Raw genomic sequence first — 17,138 nt, forward strand, 5'->3', positions numbered from 1 at the left:
TAAGCTCGCTAACTTTTTGCTGTCTATCAAGCAGAGACAGCTTTTTATGGGCGCAAGAAAATTCGTCCTCGGGTCGCATCAGTGTGCGCCCCAGGCCAATGGTATCGCTTTTCTTTTTTGTTATCACCACATGATTGGACAATTCAGCGAATCAATCAAATAGGCTACCTCCCTCAGCAGCATTCACGCAACACAACAACATGTAGAGAAGAGATAGATCGCTAACTAGCAGAGAGTTGTAAGCACTTTCCAACCTTTTTAGTGGAGGAATTGGACTCCCCAATCAATGTTATGCGTAAAAGGAGCAAGTAAGTTACATATTAATTCAGTCTTTCAGCCTGCAGCATATAAACAAAATGAAGCAACTGTCCCATATTTCTAACTGCATTTGAAGTAGACATTGAGGCTCACAAAAAAGGACGCTATAGGACAGTGATCATGATTTGTCTCAATATCAGAATAACAAACAACAATGGGTCAAATAGCAATGGCTGGTGGAATGGCCATGAAGTAGGTCTGTATATGCAGTGTAAGCTTGTCCAGGCCCTGCAAGTCAGGATGTAGGCTATGAATCTGAATGAATAGTAGGTAAAAGTGGCCATCCCCAAACTGCACCAGAATACTAGTAGGGGGGGGGGGCCTCAGACCCCCTGTCTATTACTGTGCCCCACCAACATTTTTGATCACCAGCCGCCACTGATGTTGTATATATATATATCAATGTTTGATGAACAGGAAAGTTGGTTAAAAGAAATGGGGAACGGCCCTTACTTATTTATTTTAGGTCATTACTTTTTTACCTCCTTGCTCCTGCTCTGCATTGACCCCGTTCTTACTTTGAATATTCCGCCGCTTTAATATCAGTAACTATCTCCTAGACCTTCTTACTTTAGAAGTGCAATATAAATAGAATTAACGGTGTTATTCCACTAGTGTTACAGCGCCCCCTGTAGGGCTGCTTCTCTCTACCTAGTGGCCTTTAGGACTCCTCCCGTCCAGGACCGGGGGGGGGGGGGGGGTGATGGCAGACCTGTAGGACCTGGAACATGAGGCTGCCCCATGCTGCCATGAAGGAGATGTCATCAGTGTGGGTGGGGATGGCTGCTGTAACCTGCCAGTTGAGGCAGCCTAAACCAGCCATCAGTACTACTATTCATATGTTCTCCTCCTGGTTGTTCTCTGCTGCAGGCAGCTGTACAGGCCCCATGCCTTCCTGCTGTGTGGGGAGGAGCGAGAGCAGTTCCTGTTCCACCTCCTGTCTCTGAACGCGGTGGACTACCTCTGCTTCACGCGCGTCTTCACTGCCATCAGTCAGTAGCCCTGCTCTTTAGTCTCCTTAGAGCCTCATCATCAGTCAGTAGCCCTAAAATAACAGAACAGAACAGCCTATATTATTAGTTTTGTTTAGTTTGGATAAAATATATATATTGTTGCTGTGGGCCGATATAAAAAAAATGCGTTGAAAAGGATAAAAACAAAATAAAGCCCAAAGGCTTGTTTCCATTGTGGTTCTTAAGATGGAAGGGGAGAAGCAACACATGGACATAAAACATTGAGGACAAAGGGGAAATAAATAAATAAATCAAGGATAGACAAGCACAAAAACAGAAAGTACCATATACCTAGTACTTCAAGGATCTTTTGATTTTGTTTATGAGTTTGCTAAGTTTGCTTATTGAAGATTTCAAATTAAAGTTGGAGGAGCTCAACAATTTAAGGTTGGAAGGTGAGCTTTTCCACAAGACAGCTGCCAAGTATAGGAAAGAGTACTTTCCCATACAGCAGGTTACAGAGTTTATTTTAGCTATGTGTGTGATCTCCTGGCGTTATATTTATTTTAGGGCTGTTAAAATTACCGTGATTAAAACACGCATTGTTTGTTAACGCAATCTTATTTAAAAATATATATTTTTCTTCTTTTTACTGATTTGAAAGGTTTTGCTAACAGCATGTCAACATTCACATCAGAATTCATTTTTGATTTTAGTTCAACTTACTTTACATAAAATAACACGTAATTCACTTCCTCATTACAATTGGAGTAAGTGACATCCTGTTTACGATTCCCAAATCTGTGGTGCTACTTATTTGAATTTAACTAGTAGTAACTGTTGGTTTACAATTATACTAAGAAACTGTTTGCAATTCCCAAATCTGGGGTGTTTAATATTCAACATATTCGGTAATGTGTAATTCCATTTGATAATGTAATTTAACTACAATTGGAGTGGATTTAAAATATAATTTAAAAAATATGATTAATCGTGAGTTAACTCACCAATATTATGCAATTAAAAAAGGTAATCGTTTGACAGCCCTAACATATTTATAGAAATATGTATACATGATCAGATGTTATCAGACATTAAGTGCTGGACTATTTTCTTCTCTTCAAGGTATTCCGTATCGCGTTGTCATCATCCCCATGAAGAAGCTCAGCATCGCCATGACAACAGTCAACCCCTGGGTGTGTGTGTCCGGAGAGCTCGGGAACTCGGGGGTCCGACAGATCCCCAAAAACACCCAGGAGATCTTCTTCCAGGTCAGTACATCAGCATTCCAATGCAGAGGCTCTCACGTCATCCCGATGCTCATGGGCCTTTCTTGGTAAACAATGCAGATGGTCTCTTTTAACGCTGATAATTAATTCAGACTTTCACTTCCCAAAACATTCATTATTATGATCTGGTTGTTTTAGGATTTATCTATGATTTTTTTGCTTATGGCTTTCTTTATTTTTGATTAGGGATGTCCCGATCCGATCCACGGCATCGGTCCGATATTGGCCCATTACGTTGGATCGGTTATCGGAGGGGAGAAATAAATATGATCCGATCCGCGCAGCCCAGTGAGGTTTACCTTGTTTACTTACATTTGAACTCTGTTCAAACCTTTTCATTTGATTTAAGCCATTCAACTTTTCTTTAGTGAGATGTTTTAATGTATTTTGGATTATTGGCAGTCATGAGCAAAGTGCTTCCATGTATTTTTTTATTATTATTATTCGTTCAGGAGTAAAACAAAGTATCGGACTGATATCGGTATCGACAGCTAGCCAAAGCTGCGGTATCGGTATCAGAAGTGAAACAGTGGTATCGGGACATCCCTATTTTTGATATTTTGTGTCAAATGAATCAATATAAATATGTTCATGCTATATTAATGAAGTGGTTCCATCAAGGTGCTCAGCTCCAGGCTTCAGGTATGACCTGATAATGACAGTAGTAGCAGTAGTAAAGTGGTCTAAAGCAGCCTCTCTCTCAGTGTCAGAATCTGGGCCGCCTCAGCACCCTGCAGCTGGGGCAGGACAGCGGCGGCCTGCTGGCCAAGTGCTTCATCGAGTGTGTGGTCGTCTACAACGAGGTCACTGGACACACTTACAAGTAAGTAGTCCTCTGCTCATGTTGTTTCCCTGGCCGTTTAGCTGATCAGGCAGCACATCCTGGGTATTCAGGCTCGGTTGGGAGCTGTGTTGGGAGCGTGTGTGCGCGTGTTGGAACGGTTCAAGCTGTAAAGGGTTAGTCAGAGGGGAGTTGGGACGGCGGACCACTGGGTGGACTACAGGGCTTCCCATCCTTTTATGTTTGATGTCCATACAGTTCCATAATCCGTAGGCCTACTTCTTAACTCCTCATCATCAAACGTTTTACAAATAGGCCCGTCTTATGCCCAGCTTTTTCCCAGCATGGTCCGCGCATTTACACTGGCCGAGGTAATAAACCGGCTGGATTTCACACCCCAATTTACCCTCTCGGACCCAACACATATTGGGGGTTTCATTTTGATGTAAATGCAATTAAACCGAACCAGCTTGGCAGTGTAAAAATGCCTATTGATGCCCAACTAATAGTTGTGTAATTTAGGGCACATGTTTTATGTAAACCTAAACATTTTTTATGTGCTAGTGGTCTAGAAACAGAGGCATACTTCAACTTGTGTCTTTTAAGGAGGTTATGTAGTTTTGTTAGAATCTGGTTCAAATGTTGTTACCAAACATTGACTGATTCTACATAAAGCTTCCTGATGGGCTAATTTTCCGGTACAAACTGTGTTTTTATAAAGCCCATATTCATTTTAGCTTGTTGATCTGTGGGAAATAAGATAATGGTGCATTCACACACAAAGTTCTAGTATTTGTCACTTTATTATCTTGTTCCTCCTCCACTCCTCCTCATCCCCACTGATCTGATACTCACTTTACTTCTGGTCGTTTCTCCATTTGAAGTCATTCATCAATTCTACAGTACAGCGTGTTTCTTGGCAATTAAAGCTTCAAGCGGACAATGTCAAATAAAAGATCATTGTTTTCTTAATACCGTTCATATTATATCTGTTAAAGATATTTCTGCCATTCTATTTCAGAGCCTTCTGCTCCTCCTGCCCTTGGCTTTGATCTTTTGATCTTGGGAAATGTTCTGAAATAATTTTGCTGGTTTGTTCAGACCCCGGGTGACCTGTTGACATTGTCTATTCCGAGATATGAATCCACGATATGTTCATCTCCCCCTCCTGCTGTGCAGGCGTGTTCAGCACAGCTCCACGTTATTACAGGGCTCTCAGAACAATAGGGTCAGTGAGCTTGGAGCATCCCAGTGACTTGAGGCTTACGCTGCTTTCGGCTGGATCACCCTCTCCTACACTTACCCTCTCCTACACTTACCCTCTCCTACACTTACCCTCTCCTACACTTACCCTCTCCTACACCTACCCTCTCCTGCACTTACCCTCTACTACTCTTACCCTCTCCTACACCTACCCTGTCCTACACCTCTACCCTCTCCTGCACTTACCCTCTCAATTCATTGAACTGTTGCGCTACACTCAGAATTAGGAATTATTACACTGCCTAAAGCGCGGACACTATTTTCCTCTGTGGATGTGTTCCTTTGTGGGCTGTATTGGATAGAGCGGCCGGGGCCTAACCCTAAAACCAAAATCATGTCTGTTTTACAACTCGACGTTGACAATGTCAAAAATGTATCACGGGTCTCAACAAACTATAGGCTAAATGCTTAGTGGTAGACGATAAATCAATGTATTTATTTTCGCTCCAGGTTCCCCTGTGGCCGATGGCTGGGCAAGGGCGTGGGGGACGGAAGCTTGGAGAGGGTTCTGATTGGTCAGCTGGTGTCCCCGGGAGCAGAGGAGGATTCTGGGAAATTGTCCGGGACAACTCCAGCTGAATTGGGTTCTCCGCCTCAGGCTGTGCAGGCGGTCTTAGGATCCCTCGGAGGACGCAGCAGTACGTACCCTGAGAGCAGAGCACGCGTTGGAGAACACTGGCTAGCAGTACCTCCGCTAGCTGTTAGCTCTGTAGCAGCAGCTTTAACCCACAGCGACTTACAATGAATTGTAAAGAGGAGTTTCAACAATAAGCAGGTATCCTTCTGACTCCAGGATGCCTACAGGTCCTCTGCAGAAAGTGGCGCATCTTAGCCAGTTCTTGTTATCTTACTGTCGTGATATGTGACGCTACTTATACCATCTAACTCCCCTCTGTGTCTCCTTTGTTCCATCCCTCTTCCCATTGGTGAACAGAGATCCTGTCCACTGAGGTCCAGGAGGAGATGAGAGAGGCGGCCAACAACCTGGTGAAGCACTTCCACAAGCCGGAGCAGGAGGTATTAAAGCAGGAACATTCAGAGTCCACTTAAGACGTCAGCATGTAAAGTATGATATATGTTAGGACCTACTGTGGAAACTTTTATCCGAAGCGCCTTTTAGGACCGAGGGAGAATGTTGCATTCCTCCGGCCATTGGGGCCTCCAATGGGAATAAAACCCTCAGTCAATCAGATCCCTTTAACACCATCTGAACCTTTATTTGATCAGTGGCAATGCAGATGTGGACCTCAGTTATACTACATAAGAAGAAGAGTGTAGTGAGGGAAGAATGAGTTCCTGATGCTTGAGGAGCGGAGGGCCTTGGACCTCCTGTGTCCCCGTGGATCGGCTGGACCCTGGTTTGGGCTGAAGCCGTTCCTCCTGATGTTCTCCTTGTAGTGTGGGCTTTAGTAGCCCCCAGGCAGACCTTCTGCAGACCAGTTCATAATCCTACATTACTGATTAATGTACAAGCAGTTTGAAAAGAACAATTGAAAGAATGAAACTAGACTTATCTTAAGAGAGAAATTCTGTTAATTTGTAATTAAATTAAACGTTACTATACATTAAATCACACCGATTGCTGAACATTAATTCATTTATTTTTGGTGGTAGTGTTGAAGGTTGGCAGAACTTTATTTATGTAGCAACTGACACAAAAAGGCCATTGCGTGACATTGATGCACTGGCTATTGCTTGACATTGATACACTGGCCAGTGCGTGACATTGATACACTGGCCAGTGCGTGACATTGATGCACTGGCCAGTGCGTGACATTGATACACTGGCCAGTGCGTGTCATTGATACACTGGCCATTGTGGGACATTGATACACTGGCCAGTGCGTTGCTCACACTGGGATGTTAGAACACGGACACAGGGTATTTGAGGCTGGACTCTGGCCCTGACTGTGTGTGTGGCGATGGCTAGTCTAACCTGTGCATATGGATTTCTCAATGCACCACTGGTGTGCAGCCATCAAAACAAGCCATCAATCAAACACCCTTTGAATGAATCAAAACCTGTTGCGCCGCCATCTGCATGTGTCCCCTAGAGTGTGTGTTCTTCTTCCAGAGGGAGAACCTGACGGTGCTGCTGTGTGGGGAGGGGGGGCTGGTGCAGGCGTTGCACAAGTTCTTCCTCCATGGCCTCCGCTCCAACCGCCTCTTCCAGAGGAATGTGTTCGTTTGGGACTTTGTGGGTAAGGGTGTGAATGTGTTTCTTATTTATTCTTGCATGGGTTTACAGAATTACGGACAATTTGAGGTTATTTTAATTCAGTAAAGAAAACAACACAAAAGATATAATATAGTATGGAAAATTATGGATCAAGTCACAAAATAATAAATACTGAAGTAACTCAAATAAAAATCATTTTTTGTATTTACATAGATATCGATACAACACTATAAATGACACCAAAGGTCCAAGCTGCTCTGGACTCCCACAGTGTGTCTGGGATGCCATTGGTTGGTGGATTTTAATTGATACTTTTTTAAACTAGCTATAACAATAGCAAGGACCTGGAACAGGTGAAGTCATACTAATCCCATGTTAACAACAATGGGAACCTCATGTTTCCTGTCAAATTCTAAGTGATCATTACTAATCATAAAAAAACAAGTGCATAATTGTAATAATTGTATAACACTAGAGCAGGTTTCCCAATTAGCGTTCAAAGAGGTCCAGCCAATCCAATGTTCGCCGAGCAAAGGTGTGACCATTCCAATGTCTAACTCTGCTATGACTCAGGGGATATATAGTTACTCTGCTATGACTCAGGGGATATGTAGTTACTCTGCTATGACTCACTCTGCTATGACTCAGGGGATATGTAGTTACTCTGCTATGACTCAGGGGATGTGTAGTTACTCTCGCTATGACTCAGGGGGATATGTAGTTACTCTCGCTATGATTCAGGGGTATATGTAGTTATGTATGCATGCAATAAAAAGGTAGAACATTTCAATAGCATTTCAACAATATTTATTGCACATTTTCATTACAAATGAAGACATGAAGCAATAAGCATGAAGTAAAATAAATAAGCAGCCTAATCATGAATAACAGTACTGTATTACAAATGTTTACTAAAGAAATAACATTTAAAGGTTTTTTTTTGTTGTTCTTTAAACAAAGTGCTTTTATTATTTTAATCAAATACAAAACTTATAACACTGGTCTAAAGACAATCTTTCCCACTCACTCCCCCTTAACATATTTGAGTGAGACAAATGGGCTTTGCTTGCCCTGCCAGTTACTTGAACCCTTCCTGGAAGGGAGTAAAGCTGTCCTCAGGTAGCTGCTCATCGCTATGTTGCCGGTACTTACTGTATCTTTTCCCTGCGCAGGACATCCTTCAGCTTTCTTGACGTTGTTTGAGCAGACATTGGGACTTGCTTGATTTTCTCACACAGTAAAGCAATGTTTCAGCGCAGCATTCATTCACTCCTTGACAGCGACCCCGTCAGTAAATGGCTTTTTCGGTTGACCCAAAAGCCATGCTACCTTTAGTGAACATGGTTTGCACGTTGCTCGTAATGAATGGAAGCGTATTCTGGCGGGCCGATCATACTGGGGTCTGAGGTCGGTTACTTTTCGTTTCCTCACCTCTGACTACATTGTGTATGTTTGCTCAAAATACCCGTGCTTTGTGTCATAGTGGCGCTTCACTTCAGGTCACCGTGGTCCCTGAGCAAATGAGACGGGCTTGGTCACCCCTCGCAGCGGGTCCATTCACCCTGAAAGCTTGATTTTTGGAGTCATCTTTTCTTATCTTGGAGCACGACATGTTGTCATCTCTCCTGTTTCGCTCCTCTCTGATCCTCCCCCTCTCTAGCAAGCCTTTCCACAATGACCTGCTCCTTTCCCCACTCTGTAAACCATTTCTTTGATTGGCTGAGCAGCGTGAAGCACGATGACCTTATGATTTATGCATGGAAGCTTGACGAGCTGCGCCAAAGGTCTATATCCCCGCCGGTGGCTATATATTTTTATTATTAAAGGTGACATATTATGATGTTTTTCCAACAAGTAAACATAGTATGATGGTATTATGAATCAGAAAGACTGTGTCTGACGTCTCTGGTACTTCCACAACAAGTAAAGACTCGTAGTTGGCGTTATCTCGGCCATGATTGAACCGTGACATGAAGGAAAAGGGATAGTACTCCTGGAGCTGAACTGCCGAAGCTCCCGCCGGACCACCGGAGCGGAGCTGCCGGCAGGTCAGCTCCGAGAGTCCGGCGGGAGTCTGGCCGCTCCGCTCTGGGGGTCCGGCGGGAGTCTGGCCGCCCTGCTCCGGGGGTCCGGCCGGAGCTCCGGTGGCAGAGCAGGGATGCCGGCGGGAGCTCCGGTGGCAGAGCAGGGAGTCCGGCGGGAGCTCCGGTGGCAGAGCAGGGAGCCCGGCGGGAGCTCCGGTGGCAGAGCAGGGAGCCCGGCGGGAGCTCGGTGGCAGAGCAGGGAGCCCGGCGGGAGCTCCGGTGGCAGAGCAGGGAGCCCGGCGGGAGCTCCGGTGGCAGAGCAGGGAGCCCGGCGGGAGAGCAGGGAGCCCGGCGGGAGCTCCGGTGGCAGAGCAGGGAGCCCGGCGGGAGCTCCGGTGGCAGAGCAGGGAGTCCGGCGGGAGCTCCGGTGTCAGAGCAGGGAGTCCGGCGGGAGCTCCGGTGGCAGAGCAGGGAGTCCGGCGGGAGCTCCGGTGGCAGAGCAGGGAGCCCGGCGGGAGCTCCGGTGGCAGAGCAGGGAGCCCGGCGGGAGCTCCGGTGGCAGAGCAGGGAGCCCGGCGGGAGCTCCGGTGGCAGAGCAGGGAGCCCGGCGGGAGCTCCGGTGGCAGAGCAGGGAGCCCGGCGGGAGCTCCGGTGGCAGAGCAGGGAGCCCGGCGGGAGCTCCGGTGGCAGACACATGGCAAACTGACAAAATTAGACATTTATTTTTGTACAGAATCTCTGAATTCTGAAATGCGCGAACATCTACGCCCAGCGCGCGTCCGCTGGTCCACAAAGTCGTATTTATGCTCTGATGGGAGGGGGATGGGGAAGTGGGTGGGCATATTCAAATGGGCCCTATTCCTTCGTCAGAGCAGGCGCCGAAACGGACTCGCTCATCTGGAAACTGTAGGCAGGGTACTTGAGAAATGCATATCTAACTCAAAAAAGCATGTACAGACTTATTTCAAGGTTTGTATGCATGTGGCAGCAACAGAGATGGAGAGAGAGAAATCCCAGAAAAAGTGTTGTCACCTTTAATTTCTCAATATTCGTTAGAAGTGGAGCTCACTTCGGAGCGGGAGTGTGCCATGTAGTCAGGCCCGGTTCTACGGGGGTGCATAAGCATGCATTGCACCCCCCAAAAAAATGTTTGCACCCTCAATAAAAAAAAAAAGGGTTAGGGTTTTTTATATAAATATGATAAAAATAATAAAATACTTGCTCACAAAACAAATTGTAATGAAACTTTTGACAATTTCCATTAAATACCGTTGAGATATGAGCATCCAACATCACTCTGACCGCTCAGTGGTGATCTATTTTTGTTGCCGGAAGCAATTTCATTCGTTTATATGATTAAAAAGACAAACAAATCACAATCTATTGTCAATTATTATTATTAACAGTACATTTTACTAGTATAACCGTTGTATAAAGCAATATCACACTCGAGGTCGCAATGTTGTCGGTTTGTCGCTCTATATCAGCGCTGCTGTGATTGGCCGCCGTCTGGCATCGTGTGTCATGCCGGCGTTGTGTGCAAAATGCACGCACCCATATAGTATATCTATGGTGCGCACGGTAGTGACGTTGACCTTCTTCGGCAGCAACAGTTATATATCTGTTGGATATCCAATACATGTATTAAATGTATTATGTTCATAAGAACCCATATTTATTTTTATTGTATTTATTTACAATCGTGTTAACTTTAAGAGTATTATACTGATTACTTTTGTTCAAAGTTCAAAGTCTGAAAGTGTTCTTTCCTTGTTCAGCTAAAATCTGTTTTATTTTTAAGTGGCAATGTACAATTATTTGTTACGTCAAATATCCTGCCACAATTTATAAAAAATAAATGTTATTTTTGAATTGCAGTCACATGTTTTTTTTTTTAGTGTCGAATTCTGTTCTTTTTTACACCTCACACATCACACATATCAAAAACCTATCTCATATTCAAAGTTATCTAAGATATAAATAAGCTAATGTTGCAGCTGAAATGTTCCAACATGTCAGTAGAACTACGCAGAAGTAGGCCCTACTTGTCTATGGTAGGAAAGGCCCGTGTGTAAAAAAGCGAAGTCTGAACTGAAGCTGGGTAGCTGGTTTTAGTAGGCCTATAGTACTGGTGCACCCCCTGTAATCTCAGATGCACCCCAAGGCATTCTGTTCTGGAACCGGGCATGTAGTTAGCTCAGCCCGAGGGCCTCATCCACCACTGAGGTCACAACAGGAGAGGGAACCTGGAGGCTTATTCAATGCTGGGCACTATTCCATCTGTATATGTCTTTATCTAGGGGAGAAATGGTTCATATAGGTTGTGTTTGTATTTAAGTTGATCCATTCAAAGAAGCGTATCAGATCTCAGTATTTAAAGTGTAATTCCGGCCAATATTAAATACACATTGGGTGTGTACCAATCAAATAAGCCCTCCCGAACGCTTCCAATCTGCATTTTTAACCACTAATACTGCTCAAAATTGCACCAAACCTCTGCAGTAGCATGAATAGGGTCCCTACACATAAAACGAAGCATCAACAACTTAGTTAGCGTGCCAGAGTTTATTACGAAAGACTGTTTTCTAAGTCTGTGCCTTACAGGTAGTTTTATGTTTCCAGGAAGTCCACACAAGTCGATTACCTGCTACCATAAACAATATAATAGAGGCGCCAACCAATTTAACTTGAAAATCTCCCCTCTTGATACTTAACTGTTTTAAATTTGTTTGCGTCTTAATCGACCATCGAGAATGGTGCCGAGGTAATCGACACCATTCTCATAATAATTCAGATTTTTGCACTATCAATGGATATGTTTCGAATATTATAGTTTTTGTGATCATGCTTATGTTATAGCTCTCGCCTCTTATCTATTTGACACACAGTGCAGGGTTATTCATGAATCTTGTGGGCTGCGTTGCCGCGAGTCCATACAGAGCTCAGGTCTGTTCTACAATGGTGCTGCCGTTGTCAGTTGTGTCAATCTTAGCAGCTCTTTGTTTCTTTGATGTAGCATTGGGAGTTAGCATACGCCCATTGTGTCTACTTAGGGAGTAGATTCTCTTCCATGTTTTGCTGCCATCTTTCTACAGCAGCCCAGAATGGACAAACTGCTGAACAGTTGGCAATGCAAAAACTTATAATACCATTTACCATTACCAAAAATACCATTTATAAATGTATCATGGGTCCTCATCAGTGTCATAGTACATAAGTACCATGCCCACGCTGTCCCCCTACAGAGAAGGCAGTGGTTTCCATGGATACGGTGGATCAAACTGATGACCTGCCAGGCTCTGAGTCTCAGCGGATGCCTGCTGACTCACTATGCCACTACGTGCATGCCATTAATGACTCCCCCAGAAACATGGGCAAGGAAGGGAAGTTCCAGCTGTTCCTGTGCCTGGGAGTCAGGTACATGGCCACACAACCCTAAAACTATAAACCCAATATAGGTTATCATTTTCGCAGTATAATAATCTGCTCTTACTTGCTCTTACTTTACATATTATTATGCAAAGTCAAGTTTTCTTTATTTAACAAAGCTGTATGGATTCCCCTTATCAATAACAGTTGGTAATTAGTTAACTTATATTTGGACATTTCCATGTTATGCCTGCCTGCTATCTAACGAGACAATCCAGTGAAACAACTTTAAATAATGACTCAAAATATGTTTTGGTGAAGTTTAGGTATTATGTTAGACATGGTTTGTTTAGGTGTTAGGTTAGAGATGGTTAGTTTAGGTATTATGTTAGACATGGTTAGTTTAGGTGTTAGGTTAGAGATGGTTAGTTTAGGTATTATGTTAGACATGGTTAGTTTAGGTGTTAGGTTAGAGATGGTTAGTTTAGGTATTATGTTAGACATGGTTAGTTTAGGTACTGTGTTAGAGATAGTTAGTTAAGGTGTTAGGTTAGAGATGGTTAGTTTAGGTGTTAGGTTAGAGATGGTTAGTTTAGGTATTAGGTTAGAGATGGTTAGTTTAGATGTTAGGTTAGAGATGGTTAGTTAAGGTATTATGTTAGACATGGTTAGTTTAGGGTACTGTGTTAGAGATGGTTAGTTTAGGTGTTAGGTTAGAGATGGTTAGATTAGGTATTATGTTAGACATGGTTAGTTTAGGTTTATGTTAGAGATGGTTAGTTTAGGTGTTATGTTAGAGATGGTTAGTTTAGGTGTTAGGTTAGAGATGGTTAGTTTAGGTATTAGGTTAGAGATGGTTAGTTTAGGTATTAGGTTAGAGATGGTTAGTTTAGGTGTTAGGTTAGAGATGGTTAGTTTAGGGGTGTTAGGTTAGAGATGGTTAGTTTAGGTGTTAGGTTAGAGATGGTTAGTTTAGGTGTTAGGTTAGAGATGGTTAGTTTAGGTGTTAGGTTAGAGATGGTAGTTTAGGTGTAGGTTTTGGTAATGGTAGTTGAAGGTCTTGGACTTAGTGCTAGAGGTCAGGGAGGTCGCCCCTACGCCACCCCCAATAGCAGCTGGCTTGCTCCACAGGGACGGGCTGATCTCTCGGTGGCTCCCCCTGCTGGCAGAGAGTCCCCTGACGCCGCGGACGTTCGAAGAGAGCGCCTGCTCAGGGACCGCAGTGCTGTGGACTCCGTCTCGCGGCGTCGTGCACACGCTGCACGGGTTCACCGTCACGCTGGAGGCCTCCCTGGTCAGGGGGGTCACCCTCTGACCCCTCCTCCTTCCAGAAGAGCCTCATGGAGCGGAGAGTACTCCACGACCAACGCACCAAGACTGCAGATTAACTGATTCAACTGTATTATTAAACACCATTCCACATTAGAGAGAAGATAATGGGAGGAGATGGTGATTCTGGCTTCACAGCGCCTAGTGCAGCATCCCTGCTCTCCTCCTCAGATAACTGTAATGTTTGCACAACTTTTGTACCTGCATGGCTAAATTGGTATCTCTGGGGCTTTGATTTATTTTTTACTTTGACATGTTCGCTAACAATACCACGTTTTTATTTTGTTTTATATCTTCTCTGGCTTGAAGCAATGCACTGGACACATTCAGGGGTGGCACCGGTTTAGGTGTTTATATACTGGGTTACTGAACTGCTCAAATGTATTCCCGACTAAGTTAGGGAACTAAGCTGGTACGTACGAAAAATAACCTCACTGTGAACCATCTTCTCTGCTTCACCTCTAAAGGAGTTGTGGCTTTATGTATCGGGTATGGTTTATGTTATAGTGAGGGTGTATAGCTCTTAGCAACATGTGTTACATGAATAATGCTTGTGTTTGTGTTAATTGTTTATGTCTGTAAGAGATAGAGACTTTGCATACAGGTTCCAACAAGAACTAGAAATACCATGTTGCAGTTGCATTTACTTGTTTGGGAACTATTTAATGTTTTAACTATTGAGGGAAGTCATTGCACTTGCTCCTGTAACCATTAACTCTCAATGATCACCTATTATTGTTAAATTATAGATGAGTGTAAGCAATAAGTTATTTCTATATTAATGAAAGGCATTGTTGAGATGCACGAATAAATTGATGTGACATATGGCTACTGGTAATACTGGTGTTCTTTGCTGTTTACTCTATGACTCAGTTTTTGGTTGACTAGTCCGTCACATGGCTAAAGGGCAGGCAATAAATATATATTTTTTTGAGACTAAAATGTAATCTTTTCCAGCTGTCCTCCCTTACAGAGCCGTAAAATTAATCTAGAGAGGCACAGATCCTAAAATAATAGGACATACTTAATCCCAGTGAGAAATATCACTCATGTTCTAATGGGCAGATTTCCCTATAAAGTTTACTCTGGTTGAATAACTATCTACATTTCTGGGGAATTAAGATCGCCCCAACATATGTCACATCTCTACAGACAAAGACTAGAGAGACAGACAAAAACTCACCAACTAGTGAAATTGAAACTATAGCTTGAAGCATTATCCAAATGTAGGCCTACTTATACAATTTGGCACAAACTGGTAAATAATATACTATTATGTGTGGGCCGTTAGAATCAGAGGACAAAATGACTGGGAAAGAATGCTGTCTCTTTATTACAATGGCACTTATCAACTAGAAATGTCATTATTTTTTTAAAGATTGGCAGTTTTTTTCCATTCAATAAATTAATCAGAATACAGTCTAGACATTGTTAATGTGGTCAATGACTATTCTAGCTGGAAACGGCAGATTTTTTATAGAATATCTACATAGGTGTACAGAGGCCCATTTCCTGCAACCATCTGCGTTCTAATGGTACAATGTAAGTTTAAGCTAATCTGTGTGAAAGGCTAATTGATGATTAGAAAACCCTTATGCAATTATGTTAGCACAGCTAAAAAACCTGTGAGGAAGACCTGAAATTGTCTGGTTGACCCCAAACTTTTGAAACGGTAGTGTAGATATAGAGTTAGAGAGAGAAAGATACATTTAGTACTTTTTACGCTGTGCTGAGCTAACATGTTGCCTACAATCCGTTTTTTCTAGAGTCAGCACAAGAAACTGAGTGGACCAGTGTGGGTTCTTTAAAGGTCCCTGGTCTTAGACACTCTCTCCACGTAGTAAACGAGATGAAACCGACGGAGCATCTGACGCCATAGTAAAACACAAGCGGCCGCCCCTCTTGCTTACATTCTTCAACGCGCCATGGCAACCAGAGCCGAGCCCCCTGTTCCCGCGCAATGTTTCCATCCTTATATGGGCAGTAGAGTCAAGACGCACTGAAACGTCATCCCTTTATGTAAATAGGTTTGATTGAAGAAACGCGACCTCCCGATCTGAAATGGAGGCGTGGACGGGACGCATGCGCAATATGTCCACAACTCTACACAAACGAGACATCAACAAGAAGCGGGTTTGTGAGGCGGCTTGGTTTTCATAATAGTGACATTGTAACGACGACTTAACAAAATAAACATTCGGAATAACTTCAGGCGTTTGCAACAAGGTGAGTAATGTTAGAAGGTTTATTTTGCAATTAAATGTTTAAACCATGGCGGGATTTTGGAGTATACTGTTTACATTTAGGTTGTTATTCAAAAGCAGATTCGAGGGTGCTGGGAACCATCGCCCATTTAGAGATAAGTGAACCAGTTATGAACCACAACATCCACAAGGTGCAACATTTTGAAGACTTTCCGTGTTTCGTCGGTGCGACGGGCTGATGGGCATCCATCAGAGGGTCTGAAGTAGTAAACAGGACTGTTGTTATTGGGCGCTGATCAAAGGGCAAAGGTAATGTGTTCATGTATTGAATTATCTTTCCTCTAAACAACCTAACAATATCAGGCTTTTGTGGTCCAAAGTAGCCTATATTATCGTGGAACCCTTCATGGAAGCTCAACTGGGCTGTAGATCACTAAACCCTCCCCAGACAGGCTGGGTTAGGGTTAGTAAGTTGTCTCTCACGCCACCAGTGCGGGATAGGCGCTTCCCACAACTCATTATTAAGATAGACCATTTTTGACCGAATTAATTCAAACTAGTTATCCCGAGCATGCAAGTAACTATATTACGCGGTCAACATCTGGACAATATTTTAGTAAAACTTGGTGCGCACTTAGTTGTCGTCTGTCACTGTTGACGCGGTATGGAATAACAAAGAGTGAATATCAAGTTACACGACGATAGGTTTAGGTTTTACCTCCACATCAGATGAGTCGTTGTGTAATGTTATATCTGAATGTAAAGGAGGCTCGTGGTTCATTTGTGATTGTAATGCCGTTTCATTAGGGCTCTTCTCGGAGGCTCGTGGAGGCAGGTCGTAAATGGGCGCGCAGCAGCATCTTCGCGGGCACACGCTGCCTCGCGAGGTGGGCGTTATATTCACACTTCGTTCGACATAAAGCTGGTATTTCTTAAACTACAGTGTTCATTGTCTTGAATAGATAACACGCCCTACTTTTGGTTTGGTTTTTCGATTAATTGCATGGGTAACTTTGAATAATTGGGATCTTAAACACATCGCATCACTGTCCACACCTCCGTGTGTTGCCAATGTTGAGTGACGTCACGTACTGTATACCGCCGCCTTGCTTGTCGGGACCGGGCCCCCCCCCTTGGTGAGGCGTCGGGGGGGCGCGGCTCGCCGTTTGCCGCAGTTCGGGAACACATGTGCTTCAGAAGAGTTAGTTTGCCTAGCAACACATCGAGACGGTCCGACCACTCAGCTCCCGACCTGCAGCTCTCTGAACACGGCCTCAATGCTCCTCTTATGTACCATTAAAACATGAACGTTTTATCAGGGTTTCATGCTTGTGTTTTAGGTATTAGAGTCGGCCTATCTGACTGCTGACCTACTTACCTCATATACTTACCTCAGTTTAGTGCTCATATCAGGTTTAGTAATCCATCG

The 17,138-nt window shown here is 43.7% G+C and overlaps 1 protein-coding gene and 1 long non-coding RNA gene across 4 annotated transcripts in view; one reads left to right on the forward strand and one right to left on the reverse strand.

Moving 5' to 3' along the window:
* Window positions 1-14,343, forward strand: part of LOC115550626 (DENN domain-containing protein 5B) — a 45,942-nt gene extending 31,599 nt beyond the window's left edge. For 2 of the 3 annotated variants that reach the window (XM_030365836.1, XM_030365837.1), the window contains exons 14-21: window positions 1,189-1,310; window positions 2,397-2,542; window positions 3,265-3,383; window positions 5,055-5,242; window positions 5,539-5,621; window positions 6,679-6,805; window positions 12,053-12,224; window positions 13,308-14,343. In XM_030365836.1, coding sequence (XP_030221696.1) covers window positions 1,189-1,310; window positions 2,397-2,542; window positions 3,265-3,383; window positions 5,055-5,242; window positions 5,539-5,621; window positions 6,679-6,805; window positions 12,053-12,224; window positions 13,308-13,491 — 1,141 coding nt within the window. In that variant the 3' untranslated portion in view covers window positions 13,492-14,343. Of the gene's footprint in view, window positions 1-1,188; window positions 1,311-2,396; window positions 2,543-3,264; window positions 3,384-5,054; window positions 5,243-5,538; window positions 5,622-6,678; window positions 6,806-6,996; window positions 7,074-12,052; window positions 12,225-13,307 lie in introns of those variants that run through there. The other variant, XR_003977926.1, reaches the window with a different exon arrangement.
* A 1,389-nt stretch (window positions 14,344-15,732) lies between these two features.
* Window positions 15,733-16,967, reverse strand: LOC115550627 (uncharacterized). Its single transcript, XR_003977927.1, has 2 exons — window positions 16,428-16,967; window positions 15,733-15,967 (listed from the first exon to the last, which is right to left on the reverse strand). It is a non-coding gene; the product is annotated as an uncharacterized LOC115550627 (long non-coding RNA).
* Window positions 16,968-17,138: the final 171 nt, after the last annotated feature.

This window comes from Gadus morhua, chromosome 9 (genome assembly GCF_902167405.1).
Source record: "Gadus morhua chromosome 9, gadMor3.0, whole genome shotgun sequence".
Taxonomy (NCBI): Eukaryota; Metazoa; Chordata; class Actinopteri; order Gadiformes; family Gadidae; genus Gadus; species Gadus morhua.